The 27,992-nt window shown below is 42.7% G+C and overlaps 1 protein-coding gene across 1 annotated transcript in view; it reads left to right on the top strand.

Annotated features, from left to right (window-relative positions):
- The first annotated feature begins 22 nt into the window (after window positions 1-22).
- Window positions 23-27,992, top strand: part of RFX7 (regulatory factor X7) — a 55,201-nt gene continuing 27,231 nt past the window's right edge. The window contains exons 1-2 of the mRNA XM_040569666.1: window positions 23-535; window positions 24,452-24,485. Coding sequence (XP_040425600.1) covers window positions 390-535; window positions 24,452-24,485 — 180 coding nt within the window. The 5' untranslated portion in view covers window positions 23-389. The remainder of the gene's footprint in view (window positions 536-24,451; window positions 24,486-27,992) is intronic.

Below are 27,992 nucleotides of genomic sequence, written 5' to 3'. Positions count from 1 at the left end.
GGCAGCGCCGAGCCTGCGCACTGCGCGCCCGGCCGGGCACGGCGGGCCGCGGGGCGAGGAGCGGCGGCGGCGGCGCGGGGCGGGCCGGGCCAGGTGCTGCGAGGCGGGGGAAGCGCCCGGGCACCCTGCGCGGAGCGGCGGCGACGGGAGGGCGGCGAGGAGCAGCAGCGGGAGGAGGAGGCCGGGCCGCCATGCGCCGTGCCGCGGGCCGGGCTCGCCATCCTGCGGCGTAGCGGCGGGACGCGGCTCCGCTCCCCGCCCGTGATGTCCCTCGGGCAGCGGGGGAAGGCGACTCACGCGAGGGCTGCGGCAGAGGCCTAGTGCCTACAGCGGGCAGCGCCGCGCCGCCACCCCGTCCGCCCCCCGGCCCCCGCCGCCGCCTCGCCCCCATGGCGGAGGAGCAGCAGGCGGAGGGGCAGCCCCCGCGGCGGCCGGCCGGCACCCCCGCGCCCCCCGGGGCCCTGCCGGCCCTGGTGCCGGGGCTGCAGGGCGGCGAGGCCAGCGCGCTGCAGCACAAGATCCGTAGCTCCATCTGGTAAGGGCAGGGGTAGGGGGTAAGGGGCAGGGGGGCGCTGCGCTGGGGGGGGGGGGGGCGCGGCCCCTTTGTGCTCCCCCCCGAAAACACGCGGGGTCGCGCACAGGTGTGCCCCTGCCCGGCAGCGAGCCTCCCTTCGCTTCGTTAGTATGCTTGTTGTTATTTATTTCTGGCCCCCCAATGGACGGTCCCGTGCGCTGAAGGGGTTGGTTGGTGGTGCTGCGTGTTTGGGTTCATTTGTATTCAACGCTAATGGTAATTACGGTGCGGCTCTGTTGAAACGCAGGGGTATAATCTCACCTGCTGAAGGCATTTTAATTAGGCGGCGCGTTACACAGCCTTCTGTTTGCACGGCTATTTCTTGGTTCAGGCGAGACCCCCAGCGTGGAGTGTTGATGCAGCGAAGAATGCAGAGCCTTGCAGTACGAGGGCATTTTTCCAGCCTCCTTATGCACCCCTGCTCTTCTGAGTTTCCAGGCTGGCAAACAAAATGCAGTTTCGGCTGCAACTTGTCATGACGGCTTGCAAGTTACTGCCCAGTAATCCACCCCTCCCACCCCCCAATTAAGTAAAAATTCACAGAAAACCAACGTTTCACTTAACAATATTAATTTTGTGTACGTTTGGGGTGAAGAGATGAATTGAGTTTAACTTGCTCTGCAGAGGAAATATTTTGTCATTCCCCCCCAGCCCCAATCCACAAGGGGCTACCACCTGCAGTATTTACATTTTCTGTATGCTTTTAAAAGGTGCTTTTGGCTGAGGGGGCTGATACAGTATTGTGAAACTGAAGAATTGTAAATATAGGTTACTCACCATAGGTCATACTTTCCATATATACACACCGTGTATATAATATGGCTATATATGTGTGTTCATCCTAATAAAAACATATTGATGTAGTGTGCATCTCTATTGATACTATAGTTAGCTTTTATGTTTTGAATCCGTGTGGCTGTCAAAAAAAAATCCAAATATAATTTTTTCTCCAGGTTATTTTACTGAATGGCATACTGAAATTGTGTCTATTGTTTGGTGGTTGTTTTTTTTAGAATTGAAACAGTAAGCAATAATTCACCCGTCCTTAATCAACACTTGCTACCTTTTGTTTTGTTTTTTTCTGCAACGTGACCTAGAGAAGAAATACAAACTGCAGAATTTCCTGTCTGTTTAGATCACGAAATCTTCACACTGTCCTAATTTATTATGGTATTTTGTGACGTCCTTTTTAGATTTTCTTCTCTTTTCATGAACGTGCTGTTTGGAAATGAGCCTTAGAGAGCATGTTTACATTACATTCAGATTAGGTATCATGTCCAAGTTGAAGACAAAATGGCTACTAAGCAAAACCTCCCCTTTTATTCTGGGTTTTCTTTTAAAGGAAAAAGAGCGCATACGTTAGCATTTTAAATGAAGATTGCTTATTTGATTCAGGTACACTTGATGAATGGCCTGACTCCCTGTTCAGTACAAAGGAATGCAGAGTTTTGCCCGACGTGAGTGGCTCGCCTGGTGCCAAGTGCCTGTGACTAGCAGAGGTTTTGCCAGCACCTTGCAGCCCTGTCTCCTGGGGTAGTTTCACAGACATTCCTCACATGAGCATGACCTTTCCTCCCTGGCTACCTGACAGCTCTCTGCATGAGGCTGGAACTTCTCTGCCACTTTCAGACAGTGTCAGTTCCTTGCAGGTTATGCTGCAGAAATGCAGTATTTGGAGATCAGGTCATTTCTGCAATATAACCTGTTCTTTGGCATCTCCAAAGCTTTTGTCTGTGACTACTCTGAGTTCCGTGTGTTTCCCTATTTCTGTATTGCTATTAGCCAGACCTCGTTGGGAGCTTGAGTTCCGTGTTAATTCGCATTGTAGTGTAGATGCAGTTGTTTTCGAGCAGCAAGACTGAGGAGCATTGCCAGGGACATCGTGCATACTGCACCCAGAGAAAAGAGTGGAAAGTCGCCTCTTCTGCAGTTGCAGTCTAGGATCTGTTGTCCTGTTCAGTAGGAGCCATGTGCTGGTAATGAATAAACAGTGTAAGAGACTGTGGGGAGGGCTTGTGAAAATGGCAGTGCTCTGTTATTAACAGAGCTAGGTGCAACGTGCAGAAGAGCTTCCTCTTTTCTGCTTTCCCTTCTCTTCCTCCCCTCCTCCTGTGCCTTGCCAGTTGTGTGTGCTGGCCAGTTGGCATGCTGAAGTCCTCATTTCCTTCCCTAAGGATTTAGCACACCTAGATAAGCACTCGTCTGTATTTATTTTTGCCTCTTTTCTCATATGCATTTGTGTGCACTGAATGGATATTTTTAGTTTTGTTTTGTTTCTTTAAAAAAAGGTTTTAGTCTTCAAAATGTATTGTCAATGAAAATAGTGAAGCAGAATATAGTAGCTACTGAAATACTGGACTTGAGGATCACAAACAAGTCTGTGCATGTCCTTCCACTGTACAGACAAATATAAATATAGTATGTGATGTAGGCCTCAAGGGGGACAATGAGTTATTCATTATTTCAACTCGTACTTAATTTATTCTGTTTATTAGATTAAAATGTAGTTTGACAAAAGTAGCTCCAGTAATTGTGAACATGCAAAGTCCCTTAAAATCAAACAATAGGTTAAGTCCTGCTGGTTAAAATTGAAGACACAGTCAGCATATGTGCTGAAGATTTTAAAATGTGCTTGGTAGGAGTCCATTCTGGGTTTTGTTTTGTTTTTCTTTTTATATAAAGTGACTATTAGTGTGGACTGAGGAAGGGGAGAGAAAGAGTGTCTTAGCTGTGCGTAAAAACAAGTCAGGAAGCATTTGTTCCCATTACAGCACCATGTGCACATGATAGCGGGTATGCTGCATGGTTGCCGCCGATTAATTATTTGTAGCCAAACCGAAGTTAAAAGTTCATTGCTGTCTAGCTGTGTTTTTCCTAGCTGCCCCACTCAAACACATCCAACACCGCCGTGTCTGGTTTTGTTCTTGTTAAGTGTATGACTTGCTCAGACAGTCGGACGTGTTCTTGCGGTGTCGATGAAAAGGACAGAAATAATATTAGATGTCTTTTCCCATTGACGGATTAGAAGTCTAGACTAGGAAGAATACGTCTTTGCGGAGCCCAGACAACCTGATTAATGTCGGTTTGGGCGGGTTTGTGAGTTGCCCTAGTCTTCACTGGACACTGGGCCTTAATCTGCCTGTTTGTATTTCCCTTAGATTCATTTTCAAGCTTTTATATTTATTAATAGCTTTTTGTCCAGACGTTAGAGCCCGAGGCGGGAAAACCTCCCCAGTCAGCTGTCTGAGCATATAGACTAATGGGGTTTCAATTAATTTCTTTGGGTGAGGGTTCTGTATTTACAAACATGTGACGTTTGTATGGGATATTTCTGTACCCAGACATATGCTGGTGAAGACTGAGTCTACTCATTATCACATTAAGTTGCCAAAGAATATCCTGTAGCTGAAGGCAGCCAGTAACATATGTAAAGGAGTGTGGCACGAGGACTGCGGTAAGGAGATCACCGGGGGAGAAAGGTGGTGGCTGAGGTTCTCTGCTCCTGCTGGGGGGGATTAAAAGGACCAACAATTCCTGGCAATTTCATCCCTTTGCTCACTGCATTAATCACAAATTCAGTCCATAGCTACAAGCACTGAAGAAATGGATGGGTTTGTTTTCTTGATCCTGTTGCAAATAACTGGTGATGGCTCTTAAATGAGTACTTGTTTACTGGTGTAAATAGTAATCTGGTACTTGTGTCTGTGTGTGAGTTGGTCCCAGTTTCTTTCACTGAGCCAGGATCTCAGCTCTTTGTCCTAAAGGCATCTGTTGTGATTTGAGTGTAGTAATTCTGCCCGAGAGATTAATTTCTCGCCTCCCCATCCCCAATATCTCCTGTGTGAACCGTGCTGAGGACTGGGCAGCACAGAGTCACAAACTCAAAGCATTGCTTTTCTAGTCTTTTAAACTGGATATGGGCGTAGGCTTCAGATCCATAATTTTTGTCCTCAAATCACTCCTCTAGCTAGAAGTTGTACTGGAAAATCACATGAGCTGGGCCACGTTGTGCTGAATTACATGGGTCTAAGGCCCAGTTTGTCTCCTGTTGAAGGGGCAGGAGGAGGTAAATTGTGCCTTGGTGAGTTCTGGGCTTTTTGTATTGAGCTATAGAAAACCAGATTAGCTGATTTTAATATCAATATTTTTTAATCTTTGGAAAGCGCTGTTCTTTGTCATGACTTATATCACTCCTGCTCCTGCAATTGCATCTCTCACTCCTCATTAGTTCTTGTTGGCAAGAGTGTGTCGTCGCTTAGACTGCTGGCTTAGTAAATGCTCCACAGTTTGGGAAATGCCATTGAGAGTTTTCATAATAGGAATTACTACTTATTTATGTGGTTGGGTGAGTGGAAAAAATGATTGACAGTCTTAATATTTTTAACAAGATACCTGACAATGAAGAGGGAAGCTGAGAGGGTGTTTCAGGCTCTTAGAAAGTGTGGATGCAAACACCTCTCTGGTAGTTTTCTTCTACAGTTGAATTTCCCATAAAACCCCTTATGTATATTTTTTAAGATTTTTCTTTTTTTTGAGCCAGGTTGGATTCATCCATAGACTAATCCATCTGCATGTGCAATTTTTCAGTTTTCTGTAGCTTGGGAGAGGAAGATGGGGAATAAAAGCAAAAACAAACAAACAAACAAAAAACCCTCTATTTTGTTAAATGGTCTATTGAAATTGTGTGGAGAACTGAAGTTCCTGTAACTGATTACAGGCTCTTCCTGGTTATTCTGTGCCCCCAGCCCAGAGTGCACCAAGCCCTCCTTCCTTCTGGCCAGTTCGTTGTTGAGGATGTAAAACAAAGTTTTTGTAACTCTTTAGTAATAAAAAAATCTTTAATAAAAGATTATTGATGAGTTTGAGGAAGAGCTAGAATTGTTGTTGACAAATGTACGGGCTACACTTAATCCAGTTAGTCTAAGTAACGTCAGAGGTGTGTTTAGCCCCTTGGAAAAAGTAATTCCAGCTCCTCAACTAAGAGGTGTTGTAAAACTGCAAATATTTCTTGTCACTCAGTTTTCCCTGTCTTTATGGTCTGTTGTTTGCAGATGATTGTGAGACTTCCCTGTCCGGAATGTATTTCCCAATGTAGTATATAAGCAGTGAAATACACAGGAAAAAACTGAGCTATGGACCATGTTTTAGAGTAGTTCTTCATAATTTCAGGAGAGGTTGGCCTTCTGTGGACAGAGCATCTAACAGCATGTCATTCTTCTTCACACTCTGCTTCCTCAAATGGGTACGGACAGAAAGTGGGGTTTCTTTCACTTGACTCCGTCTGTTTCCACGTGCATTGCTCAAGGTAGCTCCCTTGTTGCTGTTGCAGAGAAAACCACACTTGGAAGGTAAGAGCCATCTCCTAGGGACGATGTTGCTGTAAAACCATTTGTCTGATCATTTTATATGCCTACTTCTCTTTGACCATAAGCGAATTCTGAACAGTGCCAGGGTGTAACCATCTGTGGTGCAGATCTCTTGAGTTGGGCTAAATAAAACCTGCACCATTTGTCACTTTTTCTACATATCCTCTATTCCCAGAGGACGGCCGCTCTGTGGGTTGTTTTGAGACCTTTGGTTCCTTCGAAAGAGGCCCAGGTTTCCACCCTTTATCTCTCGCTATCCATTTCTGAATGGAGGAAAACCTGCCTTTTGGGGGGAAGCTCTGCTGGAAGAATTCCTTTTCCCTGAAGTGGCTTGAAAGAACAGTTGCCCTCTGCTAAAACGCCCCCCTTGCTATTGAGAAAGCCTTCCTCCCCAACCTGCCGGGCGCGGGCAGGTCAGCGGCACGCAGCACTCGGTGCCAGGGCGCTGTGGGAGGAGCAGCAGCTTGCCAAAACGGGGCACAGCCACCATGGTGCTGGAGTTTCTAGGTCAGCAGGTGTGGAAGCCAATTTGGTCTGCAGGAATTTTTATGAGGTTAGAAAATAAACCCGAATAAAATGAATGCTGACCTTTATGTAACCTTTTGAGAATGGAGTTGAGGTTTTATTGAATATCCTGGCTCTGAGTTGGGTGGAACAGCTTTGCGGAGAGACGAGCTCTGTAAAGCTGCTTTTAGGAAGAGTGGGTTTTTCACCCTTGTTCGTGGGCTTTGTTTTCCTTTGTTTCTTGAAACAATAGGATCTAATAAAGTATGTGGGGAGAAGAACAGTATTCAAATAGTAAGACTTGGCTAAGTTCTACTGCCGTTCATTTAAAATGCATAGGAGTACATGAAATTGTTGACTTCACAGGATCAAATGTACGCAATTCCTTGTTTCATAAACATTTTACTTACCACCACAGGATATCTCTTTGTTGAAGCAAGTCAGACGGTGTGACATTGTGGTTTTCAGGGTGGCATTTCTAATGAGTTGTTAATAAGCACAGAATTGCAGGTCTGTTACCTCAGGCCTCTGTAGGTGGGTTGCTTGCAATTTGGAGCAATTCTGTTTGATTTGCACGTGTGTACACCATTGGCAGGTAGGAATCCACGTCTCTATCTGATCAGAACACTCTGAGCCATCCCCCAAATTTTCTGAATGCTCTTTAAAAATAAAAAAGGAAAAAAAAACACAATACAACTGGTTAAGATGTCAGTATTTCTCAGGTTTGGATGATCAGATTTATACTGAAGCTCTGATTAATCTTTTTATTAATTGGGGCTTGGGGTGTTTTGTGTGTGTAAGTGGTTGAGCACAGGGGTTGAACTTAGTGTTTTTATACAGATCCCGTAACTTATGTATGTTGCCTTCTCTTGTTACTCCACTCTGCAGCTTGCCAAACTGAAGTATTTGGAGAAGGGCCAGAGCTGCAAAATTCAGATCACAATCCAAATTTGGATTTTTGGTTCAAGCCTTTCTAATATCTAATATTGCAAAGCTTCATATATCAAGAAGAATCTCATTATTTCAAAATTCAAAGATAGGAAATGGATGTAACTTTGTAGCATTCCTCTAGAGCAGTCGGATAGAGTGCTGGACTGCATGTTTGAAAGATTATTGTTGGATGATTTAAAAGGTAAATTAAGTAGATAAAATTGCAATGATCTGTCATCCAGAAAGAGCCTAGACAGAAGGCTGGCACAAATTAGTTCTTTCAAGCCAGTGAGAAAAATCCCCTAAATACATCTAAAAATTCCAAAGTTGTTGGAATGCTGTCTTGCGTTCCCTCAGATCTATGGGAATTTTAAGGTTTTGTTTTGTTTTGAGTGGAGTTAGCCAGTATCTCAATTTTAATGCTTTCTTGATTTAATGGAAAAAGGATTATCTGTCATCAAGTAGGACGCTTGTTATCAGTTGCTGTACCATCAACAGGCTTTCAGTAAGCTGCCAAGTATTTTCTGGTTTTGAATATTTAATCATTAAGACAGTGGAAGAACATTCAAAACTTCCTGAATATTTTCCCTGTTGCTTGTTTTTAATTGCTCGTGGTTGATGCAGTGACATTATATCGAAGGGCAGGGAGGCTCTGCTTTCTTGCAGCCGTGGTAGATGGGGATGGTCTCTGCTGGTGACCCCCACTGCAAGAAGTTAGGCAGAGGGGACCTGAATGGGCAAGAGACGTGCGAAGCTCTCCTTTTATAGCTGCTTGGAATCACACCTAGTGAATGGTGCAAGTTTTCAGCTGAGAGCAGGAGGGATAAGCTTAGGGTACACAAACTATTTGTAGTGTAAAATAAATTGCATGTGTTGTTTAACACCTTTAGAATACCCAAGTCTTGTTTGCTACATAACATGTATTATTAGTTTGAGTTCTTTTAGTTTGCGGGGCTGGGGGTCTGTTGCTGTATTTTATTCAGTAAGAGTTGTAAATGATACTGGAAGACAGTGTGGATTCTAGTAGATTTCTTGTGACGCTCGCCACCCCAAAGTGGCCATTTAGAGAGGGATAATTTTAAGTCTGTTCTTCAGTACATAAATTCAATATAACGTGCTCTCAGCACTGTAGGAGCAGGTGAGGATGGGAACCTTTTGTCTGTATTGCTTTAAATATTTTTACTTTCCCTTTCCCAATTCCTAAAAATTCCCAAGTCACTTTGGAAATAAACAATCCCTAGTAGCTGGGATTATGTTTAAAAATCTACCTGAATAACTAGCTTACTTTTTTTGTTTCATATGAACCAAGTTCTCTTTTTTTACATAAGCATGTATATTTTTGTACTTCATCCCCTGCATTAGTTCGAGAAAACTGAGGTGTGTTTTGGTTCCACCTTTCAACATAAGGCTATCGCTTGGGGCTGCTGGTTTCACTGGCTACTGCATACAGGCTGGCCAAGTGCTTACAATGGACTGTAGATGTATTAACTTGAACTGGAGCGCCCATGCCACCTTCATCATCTTGGTTAACAGAATATTTTAAGCACATCTTTTGTATTTAATGATCCTTTGGTACAGCTGCAGGAGAAGGAGCTTTTTATTTTGGTTTTAGTTTAACCCCGTATGGTAGCTATGGTCAGGAGCAACTTCCTGTTTGCTGAGAGTGCATTGGCTGCCTGCTCGCTGAGCTGAGGCCGTCACAAAATTCAGCTCAGGGATGAACTTGGGGTACTGTTGGTGTGTTGAGAGTGACAGTCTCCTTGTTTGGCTTCGGTGTAAAGGAGATGGACATGGTGGAAACTGTCCAGGGTTTACAATGTGGCATCCTTTCAAGATTTTATCTTGCCCTTATATATTGCTGAGGTTGCATCAGCTGTTACCTTTTTCTAGCAGCAGCCTATAAACATATTGCATGGTGAAATGCGGGGCTGTTGCAGAGTCAGGGGATGCATCTAAGGATGTGTGTTTCTCAGGATGCACCGATGCTCCTCCAGAATGACAGATCCTGCATAGCTTTTCACCGCAGCTGGATGTGGATGGTGTCGCCTACTGCTTGTCAGGTACTTCAAGTCTGGGAAGAAAATCTTGTTACTGGGGAGAACTCGTTCACTGAGGCATCTTTGTATCTCCCCTTAGAGGAAGTTCGTGGTTTAATGTCAACGTCCGTAATGTATGGCTGTCCTTTTTGATGGATAGTCTCACGGGCATGGAGGCAATCCATATTTCTTAGTCAAAAATGCCTAAGTGCCAGTAAAAGGTTGTTGGGACTTTTGCCAGTGGAAAAGTTGGATTGCATTGGACAGGAGGAATTACATTTCATTACTTTGGTTGCCTATAAAGGAGTGAATTAACTTATTTTTAAAGCTGTCATCAATACAGACAAACTGTTGGGACTTCTTTCTTAATACAAGGTTGCCTGTAAGTGTCTGCCTCAAGAGCATCTCTTGGACAAAAAAGAATTAGCTTGTGACTGAGGTGTGCTGGGTTATAGGATGGGCAATTTGTTCTGCATTTTCCTCTGCAGCTTCTTGCCCTTGTTTGGAAGTCACCTGGGAATACTTAGAGTAGTCTTTGTGACTTTACTCCTGTGTGCTTTCTCCCTTCCTCTCCAGAAACATTGCCACACTAAAATACAAAAGACAGTTTTTCAGTACCAGAAGTTAAGAAGTTTTAAGGTACATTCAATACAATATTTTTGTGGATGGAATTTTAACTCCTGTTTTGAAAAGTAGTGAATCCCCCCTCCTCTAGTACCACATGCTATTTTTATTGCCAAATCTATCAAGTAGCTTGGGTGCGTATTTAGCTTGTGGGAGAGCTGGGCACAGTGGTGCTGGATGGATGCTGCGTGAGCACAGTGTCTGAGGTGTGTGGAGGCAATCTGAAAGTGGGACTTGAGGTTTCAGCTTCAGGGTCAGACAGCCATTACACAGGACCTTTTTATCTTTCGTGATATTGATGTGCAGGGTGTAGTTCCTCTGGCAGAGCATGCAGGCATCAGGTGCTCCTTGCTGCCCCGTTAGAGGAGGCCCCCTTGCAGGACAGGTACCTAGCTGAAGCAACCTGTCTTGATTCTGACACAGCATCATCCACCTACTACTACAGTCTCCTACACTGTGGATTTCGTTGTTTCATACTTCTGGCAGTGTTTCTCAATGAAAGGTAAACAACCACTCCGCAATTCTGGGGCTGAGTTATATGAAAGTCCATAGCTGCGGATAAGGCGCCTGTGACATCTCTTGCTTCCCGTGTATGGAAGCTGCAGCTCTTTCTACTGGGATGAGACGGTCTGAAACAAAGGCCAAAAATCATTTTGAAACACTCTTACCGCTGTCAGACTATGGTATAGGAACCTTGTATCCAAGCTCTGAAATATAGCCTTCCTTTCATAAATGATACATAAAAAGCTTGCCTGTTTCCTTTGTTTTTATTTAGTTTTATTAAGTCTGCATTTTAAATGAGAAGCTGTGTTAGGGACTACAGTTGCTATTAGTAGTCATGTAAACTTATTAGGTAGTTGATATTTAAAAGAGTCAAATTAACTTGCTGTCAATAATCGCTAGCTGCACACTGGGTACCACAGCATGCTGAAGAATTAAGGCAGTTTTTGGCTCCAGGAGCCTGTTCTGCAAAGCTACATTTGTTATGATTGACTCTGATGGTACTGTTCAATGATGAACTTGTTAAAAGTTGAGAAATGAACTGGCAGCTGAGAGAGAGTGTATTTGTCTCTTCCATTCAACAAGTGAGTGAAGTGGGATTGTCACATCTAGTTCTAAACATGTGAATAGGGATATTTTGAGCAGAAACCATTAATTGAATTCAACAACTAGAGATAGCTTACTGAGTCAAACTGAAAAAAAAACGTAATCAACAAATGTGCTTAAGGCATAAGGAAAAGGACTTTCTTTTTACAGCAATTTGGAAATGTTGGCTTCTGTGCACTACATTGGGCAAAAGTTTGTCTAAATGCACTTTACAGTGAATTATCAATTAAAAAAACTATCTTGTAAATTATCATTTGCTTATGCAAAAAATGCTAGAAGCTGACCCTGAAGATTTATTAACCTATGTAATTAAGTTCCTGATCCATGAATGTATTCAGACAGCTATCTCTGTACACTATAAATAGTCAATTTTCCTGGTTAATGAAGGCAAAAAGAAATTGTTGTACCATTGACAATAAAAATGAAATCCACAATTTTGTGTTCTTCTTTTCAGTACCACCAAGTTTAAGCTGTCCCTATCTAGCTTTCATTGCACATATTCCCACGGACTGAATCTCTCTTTTCCATTCTTTAAGCTTACTTCTCTTGGAGGGATTAAGAACAGAAGGTTCCTGTACCATCATGGTTGTACTTGTTGAAGTTGGTGAAACTTGCAGCTAAAATAAACAAAGAAGTTCAATTGCTTGAGTGAGTGGAAACCCTGTTTCTGTAATCACAGACACATGCCTATGTACTTGGATCTTGCCTGTCAGTAGCTGCAGATGTTCAGGGCGAAAGTATTTACCGTGGGGAAGTGTTTTCAGTGCAGAATCTAGTAATTGTTATTTGTTAATTCAGAGTGGTTCTTGGCACTTCAGAGAATTTCATAGTTACCACTGAATACTTTAAATACCAGTAGCTCTGTGTCAAATTTGGCTCAAGGTAGGAGGAGGAGATAGCTCAAGTGCATTCTTCTGGAAGACATGGGCCTACCTAAATTTGTCAAACTCAGGTGAGGTTGACTCGATTAGTTCAGCTACTCGGTAAAGGAGTGGAAAAGCAGCAAATAGTTCACCTCGAAAATTGAAATCCAACTGTGCTAATAATTGAGAAAAGACATTTTCATTCCTTTAGTGCAGACATCTGCTCTCCTGCTGGCATGTTTACACATGGTGTGGCTCACAGGAATGAAAATCCAGACCAATGAATTCTGTAGTGTTGTTAGACCACGTCCCTCTTTCTGGAGGGATCCGTCAGACAAGACATCATGGTTAACATTAGTGTGGGAATAAATGCAGTTCAGCAGGTTGTTAGATGCTCAAAGGTGTTAGCCAGTTGTGTGCTGCAGCCTACAGGTGAATTTCAACAGTGCGATTATCTCAGTGAATATTGCTTTAGTAACTTTCTGTCTATATCCAACCTAAACTTAATTTTCTGGTGCACTGATTTGGGGAAATTCAGAAACTTAATGTATTTTTCTTAAATCTGTAAATCTCTTTTAGATTTAATTGAGGACAACCTTTTTTTTTTTTTTTTTTCCGACTGCTATACTAAATAGGTCGTGGTATAACTTTGCAGGTCTTTGGGATGTTTGGCATGGACGTATTGTGAATAATGAATCCATGTAACTATTCTGCATTCAGAACATCTGCAATTGTCCTAGGAGGGCACTGAACTCAGTTTCTGACCTGCAAGGCTGCAGTTTCAGTACTTCAAACAAGGGCAGGTCACACGTCCTCTACTCTGTTTTTAAAAGAAAAGTTTAACAAAACGAGAACTTTTACAATAGATATCAGAGTGCTTAAGGAGCAACAAGCCCTAACATGGAATACTAAGTACTGGTTAGTTGCCTGCTGTCGATGATACCCATTTAGAAGTTACGTTCTAGAAGAAATAAATAATCTGATAAACTTGTTTGTTCATTCATTGCGGTTGTAGTGAAGGAGGCTGTGGGTGGAGTGATGGTGACTTGAATGAATGATGCCCACCTGCCCTGTGCTTGTAGTCCATGTGGCGGTGATGGTGGAGTTGGCTGGTGGGGTTGCCATGAAGCTGCACGGGCCTGGTGGTGCCTCTGCCGGGGAGCTGGCGAACGTAGTCCTGCCTTGGGGCAACTGCTCGTGCAGTGCAGGCTCACCTAAGGTGCTCGCTTGAAACAGTTTAACTGCCACCTATGAGCAAGTGCAGCTGTCCAGGCTGAGCTCTGTAGGTACAAATTGAAATAGATGTGTGCAGGTATGAACTTACATGGCTTTAATTGAATTAAATTTTGTGCAGCTTTAATTTTAATCAAGTGCAGCTTACAGGTTTAGACAAGCTCTTCAGAAACTAAAGTTCACCTGGGCTGCAGGCTAAGGGAGCTCAAACTTTCCAAACTAAACCCTTGAGATGTGGAGTAGCATGTGTTTGTTACTCTTCTTAAGATCTTAGTTTTGGAATTAAATACTAGGGTGGAAAGCTTACAGGATATACTGCTTTGGTGTTCAGTGAAATGATGTTTGAGGTAGGCAAGAGACTTTTGGCTACTTGTGACTTTTTATACCATGCAGTTCCTGTGTCTGGAGTGTGCTGAAGCCTGGAAGTGGAGGTGAGAGAAATGCCCCCAGGTGCGAGTGCAAGGCTGAAGGATGGAGGCTGGAAAGAACCCATGGCTGTTGAACAGCAATGAGGAACTGAGAGGGTTGTATGGCCGCTGCTACAGGCAGCGGTGCTGTGTTAATCCTGCGTATAGTCAGTTTTTAAATTTTGACCCCTACAAAAACGTCAGGGATAGGAGCAGGGTTACAGCATGTGCCAGCGAATGGCGTGGCTCATGTCAGGGAGAGGCGTTGCTTTTCCCATGATCGAGCACCCATGCCCACCTAGTCTGAAAGAAGTGTAGGCAGATGCTTGGAGAACACTTACTATATCCTGGGGCAGTTAGAACTCCTTCCCGAGTGGATAAAGGGAAACCTGCAGTTGTTGATCCTGCTGGGTTTGGAGTGAGGATGGGTGTATGGGGTACCTGAGCTTTGTGGGACCCTTCCAGTGGCAGTGTGTCTGTGCCCAGTGCTGGGCTTGGCATGTGCTGGGGCTCGCTCAGGATAGAGCTGGGGTATGGCACTGCTCAGCAGGTGATAACCATCCTGGTTACCAAATTAATAGGATGAAGAAGAGGTACAACCAGTAGCAAACCAGTTTGTTAACAAAAAGCAGCTAGGATAGGTGCAGGTTGTGGAAATGTCTAAAGGAACTATGAGAAATGAACAAAAACTCACCTGTTATCAGCAGGCTTAGATACGCTGTCCTGGCACCTGTGCCAGCACTGGAAAACATGTGCTTGCAGTCTGGAAGGCTGGGAGCCCTTGTGATAGCACTGGTAACACCGGAGGCTTGTACATGTTTGATAGTCTGAGCTTTGTGTAACTCTGTACAATAAAAATAACCCTAAACACATTCGCACGGTTTTGGTTGTGTGTTAAATGTAAGCAGAGTGTACACCATTCCCTTTTTCTCATGGGTGCATGCACACCATGTCACTTTATCACCAGCCTTTTGTAGCCTTGGTTTGTAGAGAAGAAGATGGAGAGGCAGGTCTGCATCCTGTGTTACGCTGTGCTCTGTCCTGGTGCTCTGCAGGCAAGTGAAATGCTTTTGTCTTTCTCAAGTTGATGGTACAGAAGGGTTCTGTGCACCTGTGTTTTGTGGGTGCGTTTCCTTTTTTCTCTTCTTTCAAGTGCTGCTGAGGAGTGCCACCCCTTTAGTTTCACTAGGCATCCTTTTGTAGAGCCATGTGGGAGAAAGGCTTGAGACAAATCTTGTCATGCTTTCTAGCATCTCCCAGTCAGGCCCTTTAGAAATACAAGCCTTGAGTAATAATGTTGTAACTGGATCGGGCTTCTGCTGACTGTGGGCGAAACTGCAGTAGCAGATCTCACAGCTATGTACAGACGGAATTCAGAAACAACAACAGTTGGTTGGTTTGTTTGTAATTAGTTTTAAAAGCAGTTTTCATTGTGAAATATGTGACCCGTTATGATAGGTGATTTGCCATTTAGCCACAAACCTTTCTGCTTTTAGCAGGACATGCTTTAGACAAAAAGACTTCTCAAGTAGGACTTTATTCATGTAGTTTTATTTAGATCACCCTGTGCTTGCTGTGTTTAGGCTTTCTAGGCAATTGTTCGATGCAGACTGATCTTGGAATACCCTGCAGTGCCTCATATGGATCGTCAGTAATAAATATAGGATGCAGCTCCTCGGAAGGCATTATCTTCCCACATAATGTACAGAGGGCATCACATCTTTAGTATAGAGTCCTGCCTGAATGTTAACAATATAGACTGATTTTAATTTAGATCAGTGCTGAAAAAAACAGAGATGAGAAATGTATAAAACCCTTTTCTTGTTTCTTCTAAGAGTTTATTCAAGTAATTTGTAGCCAAAAAGCGTATTTAAGTAATTTAAAAGAGAAATACAAAACAGGAACTTAAGTGACTGTTGTGTTGCTGGAATAGAGCACCTGGCATGCTGTGGCTGTGGCAGGCTTTTCCCAGTTATTTTAAGAATTGTGGAAATGAGTCTTCAGCATTTGCATAGAGCTAGATTTCTTCAGAAAGCTAAAAGAGATGTTTATATATTTAATTTTCAGACCCAGGTATTCTGATGTCTGCCAACTAATTATTTCTCAGCAGTTCTTACTTGGCAGTTCATTATAACAGGCTACATTGGAGACGGGTATTTCATTAGTAGCCTTATCTTCCTTCTTTGTTCAGCTGTTTGTATAGTTGGCATTATTTAATAATGTATAAAATCATCGTAGTCTCAGGAATTAGAAGGGATTAAATATTTTTTATCCTATATGCAATATTTTTCTTGCATTTATTTTAGTAACAAGTGTTGAAGTCATGTGTTTGACTAATTTTAACCTGCAGTAACTTAAAATGTAGTGGCATGCTGATCTAGTATTTTTTTCCAGCTGTGTGGTCCAGTGTTGCCCCTTTTTGTGTCTAATTTAAAACCGACCTTGGGTTTTTTCTTCTGCAAGTGGAAGGACGTAGATTAAGTTACATGGAAGATCAGTTGGTTGCAGCTTGGCTTGTCCCACTGTTTTATCAGTTTGGTGTTTTTCTTGCTTCCTTATATTGCAAAGAAGATGTTTTGGCTTGGATTAAAGGAGTCTGCCTTCAAGCTGGAGAGCCAATATTTACTAATTGGTGGCAGCTTTCTGTATTTACTTTTTTGAGGCCTTAGTTAGATACTTTGGTACATTTCCAGCGGACAGAACTCTGGCTATTTTTATGCTTTAGGGAAATAACAATACTTCATATGCTTCCAAGACAGAATTACAGTCCCTGTAACCTTCTTTCTGAAATGAGGATATATTTGCTTTTGAGTACTGGAAGATTTAATTTTTCTTGTATTAAATGCTTTGGTTGTATTTGCTTGTGTTTGTGCTAGGTTCAAGTAGTTTAAACGAATAGATTGAGGTAAGTTTGCTGTTACTGGCAGTTCTCTTGTTTACAGATCTGGGTCTGTTGAAGTCCAAATCTGTCTTAATTTGTGACAATTTCATGATACGACAGTGTAAGATGGCATTTGAGAAGTCAGCTGTGCTAGCTTGAAGGTGAAGTGCGGGGCAGAGGACAAGGTACAACTGGATTTGACAGAAAACTGCTATTGCACGGAAGGTAAATTTCTACAATTCACTTCAAGATTAACATCCTTATTTAAGAAAATCTTTCCAAAAAGTTGTTGAGAGAACCTGGGAGAGAATACAAATTGGATAATTGTGTCTTTTCTGCAAGTAAGTCGAACTCTGTGTCTGGAAGGACTCGTCACTTGTCTGATAAAGATTTTATTCCCTGTTTTAAAGTAGTCTTCAAATACAGGCAGAAGAGTTAAGTCCCTGTCTTCAAAACTTGTCATCTGAATCTCACTGCTCAGTTGCTGTTTTTTTGTTGTTGGTGGTTTTTAAGTGTTTGAAATAGTGTCAGAACTAATCACTGTCTCCTGTGGTAGTTCACTGTGGCATCACTAGGAGGGTATTAAAATGTTACGCTGCAAATGATCTAGTTGTGAGCTATCACTGAAATGATGGAACCTGCAGCTCTGCGATTTCTGCCTTCCATTGGATCATGGGGTTGTGGGATGAGCTGGTTCAGTTAATTGATTCAGCGGGAAGCTCGTCTGCATTAATGAGATGATAAATTTTCTGTTGGATCAGCAAACAGATCTGACTCAGTGAAATCCAGCTTGGCTCTGGCTGTACAATTTGCATGATCTGACATAAAGGCACTGACACAGAAAGGAAAATGCACTGGTCAGTTGAGAAACAGCTTGCAGTTTAACTGGATGATGCTACTTGAAATGGCCTCTACAGGTGAACACGTAGGGTGTGACTTCATCTTTATACTGCCATAGTCTGTTTTTCCCATGGCTTTGGTCCCTCGGTTGCTTTTTTAAGTAGACACTTGGAAAAGCTCGGTTTTTGTGGTGGATTCAGCCATCCCATGACACACTATCACCTAAGTCACTGAGAGTTGCAGGATTTTACAGGTCCACAATATAGCCTGTAATATTTTCTATTTTGCCTTTAAGACATCAAGTTGGATTATCTGCAGGAGAGAAAGTGCAGGCAGAGAGAGAGCCCCTAGGTGGCATCAGAAGCCCTGCTTTTTGGCTCTTCTATGTCACGCTGTGAGAGGTGAGGATGGGAGGGGATTCAGTAATTGTGATGCCAAGGTTGACTTGTGGAAATGCCCTGCTTGGGTGTGCTTTCCTTTCACAAGAGCTGTTCTGTACTGGCCTATGCTTGCGAAAGCTCTGCCTCCATTAGCTAAGCAGTGTAGTCATCAGTGCAGTAACTGAAACAGATTTCAACCTTCTGCAGCTCTGCTTTCTAAATATTTAGTTGAAATGCTTTTACAACCATTTTACTTCTTTATCAATATGAGCCAAGCCAGACAACGTAATATGACATATGTTAAGATGTTAATTGAGTAGCAACAGACATAGGCGGCTGTTTTCATAATTTTCTCCTTAGATGATCCTTGGCTCCAGTTTAACATTTCTTTGTGCTTCTGAATGGAAGGTTCTATAAAGATATTTTTAGAGCTGTTACTCTAAGAGAAGCATTAATTCAGTAAGACTAAGAATTAAGGGCCGAATCCTGCAGGCAGGCAGTATGTGATGATAGTACCTTTCTGATAGTACCACTTGCTGTAATATGGTTGGTAGTCCTGTTACTGAGTACTTCCTCACAGCATTCAAAATAAATAGACTTCTTTTAAATGTTGTCTAAAGTCACCAACGTACTGGAAGAGAGATCTGAATCTTTTGGAAAGGGTGTGGGTTCAGTTTAATAATTATCCCTTCTATTTTGACATGGCTTTCAGAAAAATGACTTGCCCTGAATTGGCACTGTTCGTATTTAGTAATGGAGTCTAACGTGTCCTTGGGAACTAACTAGGTTTTTGGAAGAGGAAAAGAGGCAGCAGGAAACTGAACAGGAAGAAGGACTGCCGGTTGCTACCAACACTGAACTACCTCCTGTGCCTGGGAGACAGCAAGCCTGCTGTGCGGGGAGGGAGGGATTGCTGCTCACTTCGTGCTGTTCCTCCATTGAAGGAACAAGACTACCTGCAGACCCTATTGTTAAGTAGTTTGGCAGACAGCCGGTGAAGATTGTATGAGGGAATGATTGGTGCAGTGAGAAATTGAGACTTTGCATAGCTGGATAATTTGTAAGGGGCCATGTGACCAAAATAATTCTTCCTTGGCAGCCAGCTTTCTTACCTAGGTACCTTCCACTTTCACACAGAAGGCTTATTTTTGGATATCTGCCTAAAAATATTGGGTTAGCAGCATGTCACCATACACGTGGGCTACAAGTGAGTTTCTGGGAGATGTCATTGTGGCTGCTGAGCAGCCTCAATTCGTGCCCCTCGCTGGAGCTGCACCACATTGTTGCTGGTTTTGTGCTGAGCTCTCAAGAAAAAAAGCTTGTCGTCATCCCCCCACTTCTCCAAACGAAGCTTATTTTAGAGCTTTATAAACCTCCCTCTTGGCATTATTTGTCTGAACTGGTAACTGCTTTATCATCTCTGATGGTAACTAATTAACAGTGATGAGAGGTAACTGCACACTGGGGTTTTTGTTTCTAGTGGCAACTTTACTTACTGCATAAGGTGTGTCAGGTAATAATGTAACTCAGTGTGTGTGATCTGGAAGCTCTGCAGTGGGACATCCTTCCTGTCTGGTCAGGAGTTGTATCCTGTCTTCATAACATATGGCATAGCTATGAGCGCTGATGGAAAGTTGTTCCTTTTCATAACCTGCATTAGGGTTAGGCAGAAATAATATTTTTCCTGGGCTGTCCAAAATGCACCAGGCACGTGAAGCAGAGCTCTGGAGCCTGTTCTCAGGAGGGTGTTCCAGTTTATGCAAATGTGTGCAGAATTGTGCTGAAGAGCATACAGAGATTTGTTTCAATCTCACTGCTGGAATTAAAGCCATAATGAAGAAGGGGCTCCAGGCTTCCTGAGGCACCTTAGTCAAACCATTACAGGATTTTGCACTGTAAATCGTGGCTCCACTTGTCTCCTGAATTTTGTCAAGCTGGACTTCTGTTGCAGTTGTGTACAACTTCCTCCATTGGAGGATTAAGTCTGCTGCTAGTGCCTGAATGATGGGAGCCACGTCCTGTGTGGCTTTTGAGGCTGGGATGTCCTTTGCTGGGGTGAATGGCAGTGTTGTGGAGGTGCTGCTGTCCCACTCCTGCCAGGCACAGGACCGAGAGCCCCTTTGCAGGTGTTCTTCTCTGCACAGTGGCTCCCAGAACAGGAGCTGCGCTGTAGCGGCTGGGCGCTCATGCGGCATTTGCAGTGCATGCATACATGTTCCTCCAGCATTCACTGTGCTGCTAGCTTTGATACTAAACGAATAATTTACTGTTGAAAAGCTGGTAAGTGTTTGTTCCAGTGATTGTGCTGACTTTGAGAAGGTTTATAGAGTTAACTGAGCAGCAGCTAGCATGTTTGAGGGCTTTGTTTTACCCCTCCCAACTGCCTTCCTCTTTCTGATCTCACAGGCATAAGGCTTCTCATATCCCTTGTGATTATATGGCCTCTATTCTTTGCAGCATTAAGGAAATACTAAATGTGCTCAGAGCAACTGAGTTCTGCCGTATCTTGTAATAAGATATTCCCATACTGCTCAGAGTGCTTCAGCTACATATCCCTGAACCCAAGGTGTTGCTTAGAGCAACGTTCAGGAGTTTGTCAGCAGGACTGCAGCGTTTAGAAGCTTAAATTGCTGCAGCATTCAACAGTAAGTGTTCAGGAACCTGTCAAAGATATTGGGCCTAAAGACTGAGTTAGGAACTGAGTCTGTGAAAACTGCTGAGAGGCTTTCCAGTAAGGCTTTGGTCTGCAGCATGAAAGCTGCCCATGTATTTCTGGGGAAGACATAGGACTGGGGGGCTCTGTGAAAGACAGAGTCTTTGCAGGGAGCTGCTGTTATGCTTCTGTAAAGCACAGGCTAAATAATCCCCCTTTTCCATGCTCTTTAACTCATTAAAAGAAGCTGGGCTCTTGTTTTTGAGTGTTCCACCTGATGGCTAAGGGTAGTTCTTCAGAGGGGAACTGTTTCAGACTGGTGGTGTTTTGGGCAGAGCTGATGTTTTTGAGAAGCATTTCTTTAGGCAGTGGGACTGAAACACATCTTTCTTGAGTAGTTGGGTGTATCTGAACTGTCAGACAGCCTGCTTTGCAGCGTCCGCTGAGTAAATATTTCATCATTGATTGTGGTAGGGTCACTTAGTCTTTTTTGCAAAGGTTATAGCTTTATGCTCCCAGGTTCTTGTGGAGGATCAGTACCTCATGCAAGCTGGTAACTCAAGGCAGCCGTCAAAAACAAGCGCCTTTGTTATCACTCCTAAGGGGCAGCTATCCCCTCAATCAGAGAAGGTACTGCTTTTCCTGGATTAAACTGTGTGGAGCAGCCTGCATTAAGGTGTAGATCGGGTAAGTGAACTAGTTGGACTTGAGGGAGACTTTCAGCATAAAGAGCTGCAGAAGAATGGATACCATAACTGTGCTGCATGCTCCAGGCAGTTACTGCCATGGAACTTGCAGCAAGCGCCCAGGTGCTGTGTGGAGCAGCTGTCCATGAGGAGCAATGCTAGCAGTATGACTTCTAATTTTAGTTTTCAGATGGACTTAAGTCACTAATAGATTCAAATGGTTATTTTCATTAGCGAGAACATCTGTCACTTTGGGTGCTCTTCTGCAGCTGTTACTGGACATGTAGCGAAGTGCATGGGTAATAGCCTCCAAGTGTTAGAAGTAGGTCTGGGTACAGGGTCTGAGGTATCCTTGCTTTTGTGATCGCTGGTAGGAGACCTACCAAATTAATTTTTGCCAGAAGTCTCCCAAGACAGTTGACCAAATTAAATTTTTGTGCCTGTAAAACTGAGCCCGACTGGTGCAGTTACTGTAATTAAAATAGTTATTAGGTAATAGATGCATTTGGCAGAGACAGAATCAGGCTTATTTATTTAAAATTTGAAAATAGCTTTCAAAACACATCTGTCTTGTAAGCTAGCAAAGGAAGATATAATAAATAATAAATAACATTGGCAAATACATTTTAACTGGGGTGACTGTTACTTCACCACATCTGTCACTTGTCCTTTAATCTCCTGATATAATGGAGATGCTTCATCTTACAATTTCACCAGAAGGAGCTTTTCTGTGCAGTGCTCAGGACCATGCAAAGATCGCTGTCCCAGCACATTCCCAGCCAAAGGGCTGGTTCTTCAGAGGGTTGTTGTTGCTGTACTTTGACGTGGATCAACTCCACTGAAAGGTAAATAAGAAGTGTTTCTCATTAGGCACAGGCTTTATGAAGTCAGGCTATGTTAATGTGGGATATGGTTAGGGTAAAAGAAGCCTCAGTTTACCAGTAACAAATTATAATAATGTCCTTCTAGAATACCAAGGAGCACACAGCAGGAGGTGAAAAAATTGCTGTTAAAATAGACATCATGCTTACTCCTGCTTGAGCTGTGGAACCTTTGCCTTGTAAAATGTCACAACATCTGTGTGCAGATTAGAGGACATGAACTCGACTATCCTTTTTGTGCCACCAGTTGACAAAAAGGAAACAGAGAAACTGTACTCACTGGTCCAATTATTGCTCTTTTGCTGTTGCTTCTAGACACTGTTGATCAGTGCTATGGGAGCAGGGGTCACAACTGGAAGAGTCTGAACTGAATTTGAGAATTTACATTTACTGACTCAGACTGGTCTTTGGAGATAAAAGGACAACTCCAGGGATCTCCTGCCCAGCTGCCTCCTGGCGGTTTGCCTCTTTCTTTTTGCAAGAAGAAAATATTAATGCAAATGGGCATGTTTATGGGCAGTTTGGCAGAATCTGCCAGGGCTGTCAACTGTGCTGGCAGAAGCACATCCTTCTGAAAAACCTAGCACAAAACATAGTGAGCAAGTCTGTAGAGAAAAGGCTGTGTTTGGACTAAGTTTGGTCTGCCTATCCCCTGCGTCCCCTTATCCTCTGTGTTGCTTTTCTGCATTAATCTATCATGTGAAGCCATGGAAAGGCTTTGGTACAAAAGTGGGCGCATGTTGTCTGCTGCTTTATGAAAGAGGCTGTGGGTCTGTAGCAGAACAAGCATTGTGAAACCCTGCTAGGGGCAGGAGGCAGTGGGGCAAGGTGGAGTCCAGGGTGAGAGCTGTGCTGTGGGAGCAGCCCGATGTTTCAGTATTGCGTTGCTCAGCTTTGAGTCGGATGCAGTGATACCTCTTAGCAGCAGCAGGTTTCCACGCTTGGTGTCCTTTGACTTTCTAGTAAGATGGTGGTTTATGAAGAGTGAGATGACATTTGGATGCCTTTCTTCAATTGTTACAGTAGATGGGAGCCCCTTCATCTAGGCAAGGAAAGACTTCCATTTTACTGGCTTTAGTTTTCTGTTTGCACAAATCCCCAGCAGCTCAGCTTCACTCCTGCCTTAGCATTTCCAAGTGTCTTCCCAGCTGATTGTCCTAACACCAAGTCAGCAGCAGTGGACACCTACCGTTGTATCTACATCAGTGGACTTGCTATCCATTTTTGCCTGTTGATGCTTTTTGTTGTATTGCCATTATTGCCATATCTGGTTCTTGTACGAGAAGGGGGGCGGAGGGGATCAGTAATAGCAGCTCCTGCAGGACATATTTTAGACCTTCTGGTTTCAAAATGCGATGCTGTAACAAACAGGACAACCAGGCTCCTGCCTCTTTGAACATTGGATGTAACATAGGTGCCGAATCGGTAGCTCTAGCTCTTATTTTCACCAGACACTAGAGTTGTTTATTTGGCTTGTTTTAGTTGCGATTTTTAGTATGTCCATCGGATACCTTACTTGGCCTTTCTTTTGTATGTGGTAGCACCTGTACAAAAGTAAAATAACCAGAAATTATATGTTTAGTTCTGGTAACAGGGCGTTGAATTATGTTCTATTCTACTAGCAGTGAAGTGTTTCCTAAACTCACACTGGTTGTTTAGTGCTTGTTCAGTAAGTGTTCAACAGTAAAGACTATTTATTTTCGCATGTTAAAGCTCATTCTCCTGTTCAGAGCAATGATTAAATGCCTTCAACTGATATGCAGTCTAACCAAGCACGTAGCATACAGTACTCTTCAAGAAACACAAAAGCTGATTATGGGTGTGTTTATATGAAGTATAATAAGTTCCATACCATACCTTGGCACATATCCTGAGGTCGTTTATGGCAAATTTTATTTCAGTCCCCACCCAGTCTCTTCTTAATAAGCCAACTAGGAGGTAGTGAGACTTAAAGTGGGAAACTTCTAAGTAAGTTGTCAGTGGGATACCAATTGTCTGCTTTGTAGTAGCTCTTTGGAAAACTAGAAATAAATGCTTTGAAGTGGTGGGATTTAGTGAAGTGTGGGGAAAAGATGGGGGGGGGGGGGGGGGGGTGGGGGGGGGGGGGGGGCGTGTTAATTGTGTTTACAGATGAACAAATAAAATGCATATGAATTGTGGAAGAGTTTACAATAACAGTAGTGAGATCCATCGTGGCTGCTTTGCAGCTTGGGATAATAGTTCCCAGTTGGAATGATATTTCATTTTAAATACACTTCTTATATAAAAGGGTAAAACAGCAAAAAATCTAACAAAAAGCTTTGTTTGCAGTGACTTTCTACCAAAAATGTTGCAGATTAAGTATACTTCCATAGGCTGTCATTGTATTTTGTAGCAGGAGATTAAGCCTATAGTATAGTGGTAGCACTTCTAATATGTAATATTTTTGTCATTACTGTTTAGATTAATTCAAGATTTCTATTCTCTCTTTCTTCCCTCACGTCTAGCAAAACTGTACAATCTAAAGTGGACTGCATTTTGGTAAGTACAACTCCAGAATGCTTTTTAATATTTGATAGAACTGTAAGACCAAAATAGACAGCTCTGGAGACCGAGAGTTATTATCAAGTCATTCCTTGGCAATACTTTAAGGTACTACCTCTAAATCTGCTCAAAAGTAGTTCACGTTGCACCCCCCCCCCAAAATGCATGATGTAGATTTGGTACTCATTTTCCAGGGAAGTATTGCCCTCTTTCTAGCAACAGCAAGTCATTTCCCTTTGTAGAGGCTATCAGTATAGATATGACTTAGAAAGATGCCTTACTGCTTTTGTAAACATGTTTTTATTAAATGAGGTATTATGGATTGCACAGATCAGAATCTGCAAGAAGCTAATTGTGCCTTCAGGTTCCGTTGCTCTTTAGGTTGCTAATGACAATGATTATTGCTCTTGTTGTTTCCTTGAAATAGTTAATTCATGGCCAGTGCCACATTTTAAGGAAGGAACTAGATTGAACTGCATGTTTGCACAAAGCCTGTCAGACTAATGCCCTGGTCCATGAAAGTCTTGCTCATGTCATAATTGTCAGATTATTTGTTTATTTTAAATCTTGCCAACCTCTGAAGTTGTGCACTATCTTGACTACCTTCCCAGAAGTGAGCAATGCTACAGGTCCTGTTAGTTCAGCTGTACGTAAAACAGATGCTTCATTTATTGAAGAAAGGAAAGCCCTTGAAATACATCAAGATCGCATTTCTTTGTGCAATAAAATAACAGAATCCTAGCCAGTGAGTAGAGATGATTTCTGGGAAGCAAATATCTAGGACAAGCTGAGAGGATTTGTTTGTGTTTAATAGTGAGCAATAGGTTTCAAGTTTCTTTAAATCAGAGTCTGAGTTCATAAGTCTTAAGACTGGAAGGGACTGCTTATTCTGACTTCCTACCTTTGGCATTTCATCCAGAAGTACCAGCGGGTAAGATAAAAACATGACATAGACAACCATCTGGACATTATCAAATAGAATCTGTTCCACTATATGGCTGAGCTAAATAAGAATATTCCTTGAAGTCGTGTTGTCAAAGGCTAATTTAGATGGCACTGAATTCTGTTTACTTTAAATGTTACCTTAATTTGTCATGGTGAGAGATTTCAAGTAAGCTTTATTGTTGTTTTGCAAACAGACTTTGGACCCAGTTTTACCTATGCTTAAAAGAATTCCTGGATGCATCCAACTAAACATGATGCATAATGTTATTTTTGTCCTATTTATTCCTTAGTGGTGTCTGCGGATACAAAGCAGGTGAATATAAGATCTTTTGTACGTGAGTCTTCATTTGCAAGAGGGCAAACTGCACCTGTAAAATTCTTAACACCAGCTTTTTCTGCAGTGAAATAGAAATGTGGTAGGAGTTCTTAAGTAGCATCAGAGAATGAATAAACAAGTAGCAGTTAACTTGTCACCTGCTTCTTGGAAACCTGTTTTAAGAAAACGGAATTTACAGTAGGACTAGTCTTGCATTAAATTCTGCAGATTCATGAATCTAGGATACTGAAGTAGAGATTCACAGTTGGTGTGAGCCAATGTTACCATTCATCTGCATGAGTCGATTGTGATCATCCACCAGGTGTTTTTCCGAACAGTGCTCTTGCCCGCAAAGCAATCTCTATAGCTTGGCTTGGGACAGAGCAGCGATTTCCTGATGGCCTGTTTTTCTGTTCCAGTTGCTTTCTTGTCTGTCCTGCTGATGAGTTCAGAGGAGTCCTATCAACAGTGGAAAGGTGACTGTAGGGCAGCAAAGGTAGATCAAATGCTGTTCAGGTAGTTTGAAAAAAAAATCTAAGACCAGAATAGTTTCAAGAAACAAAAATGAAGCTGAATCATGTCAAAACAGTTTCTGCATTTTACATGCTTTTGGAAAGCTGTAAGCTGCAAGACAGAATGTAAAAGTATGTTAAGCTAAAAGGCCGTGACCCTACAACTCAAAATTAATTGTTTGGAGCTTCCTTGCGGACCTATCCAGTTTTGGCCTGTAGAAGACATATGAGGACGTTTCCTCACTGTTGGAATGTGTATGGGTTGGTCCAAATGGTCTGTGATTGGGGTGTTTGGACCTGATCAGTACCCAGCTGCTTGCTGCAGAGTCTGAGCCCAAGGTTATGGGCAGGTCAGAACGCTTCCTTCAAGTGCGCTTCCTTAGATTTGGTTCAGATAGCAACCATCTCAGGGCCTCTGAATCAGTTTCATGAGGTATAAAGGGCCAATGCTCATCCCTTGCGTCTTTTACTGTAAAGAGGAGATCTGTGACCACCATTCAGTTATGTTGAGAGATACTGATAATAGCTTAAAGCATTTAAACTTTATCAGTTTGCTAGTTAACTGTAAAAAATAAATACATAAATAAATAACAAAGATCAGACTATGCTTGTTGTCATTTGTGTTTGGTAGCCCCAGTCACAGCCGCAATGTGCAGAGCAGCACACAGATGCTCTTTAGAACATAGGCTGCCTAACACAGGATAGGAAGAAAAAGGGAGAAGAAACAAAAGTTATGGTAATTGTCTCTGCTGCGGAGGGTAACTAGCATCAGAGGACTGTGGAAAACAGCTAGTGTAGGGGCACTAGGACTGTAAGTTTTATTTATACAAGAGACGAAAGTTATCTGTCTTTTACTTGTTACATTGCACCATTTACATCTGACATACTGTCAGTTTCTGGAAGATCATAAGAATATTGTATGCTGTGCAATCCAAAGAAAAAGGGTAATTAGCAAGAATTGTGGTGTAAACAGCCATTAAAAATTCATTATAACATCTTTTTAACTGTAGTAAACATGTCTGGAAGTCTCCTATGACTTTGCTTGTTATATTTCTTGCCACATACTAACTGAACTCTTGAACCTGATGTAAAGAATTGTATGCTCCATGTAGTTGCTTAGCAAGAAGGCTAAGGCTGCTTTCCTTAGTCCTCTGAAAAGAGATGAGTGCTGGTGAAAGATGGCTGGATCGACGGCTGTGAAAACCAAAGCTGCCAATGGCTGGAGCAGTGGGCAGTGTGGGCAGCAGCAGTGTGTGCGACCTGCTGTTGAAGCCACCTGCCTCAGTCCTGCTGCACTCAAGGTGGTAGTTTGTCGCTTTTTGGCCCTACAGGCAGCAGCTCTGGGTAGATTTGGCAGCTGTACTTGGACACTCTGTCAGTACTAAGCTGCCATGTATTTTTAGGGCTTGTTTGGAACATTTAGCACCTGAAGTATGTTTCTGCTTCTGTTCATCTAAAGCCTACAAAATACGTTTATTAGCATCTCTTTAGACTAATAGGTTCTGTTTCAATTTAGCTGTCTTCTTTCTGGATCATTTTTCCAACAAACCATCTGACCTTGAGCAAATTATTTAACCTTTGCTTCTTGTTTCTCTCTTCGCATAGTGGGGAGATGATTGCTTGACTACTCTGCTATTCTTAGTCTGGTTGTTAAATAATAGATGTTTGTTCTTTTGAAATATGACAGGTTTTAGAACCAGTCTGCCAGTATTGCAAGTTACGTTGCCATTG

Source organism: Cygnus olor, chromosome 11, assembly GCF_009769625.2.
Source record: "Cygnus olor isolate bCygOlo1 chromosome 11, bCygOlo1.pri.v2, whole genome shotgun sequence".
Classification (NCBI taxonomy): Eukaryota; Metazoa; Chordata; class Aves; order Anseriformes; family Anatidae; genus Cygnus; species Cygnus olor.
This window is presented reverse-complemented; position numbering and strand designations above follow the sequence as displayed.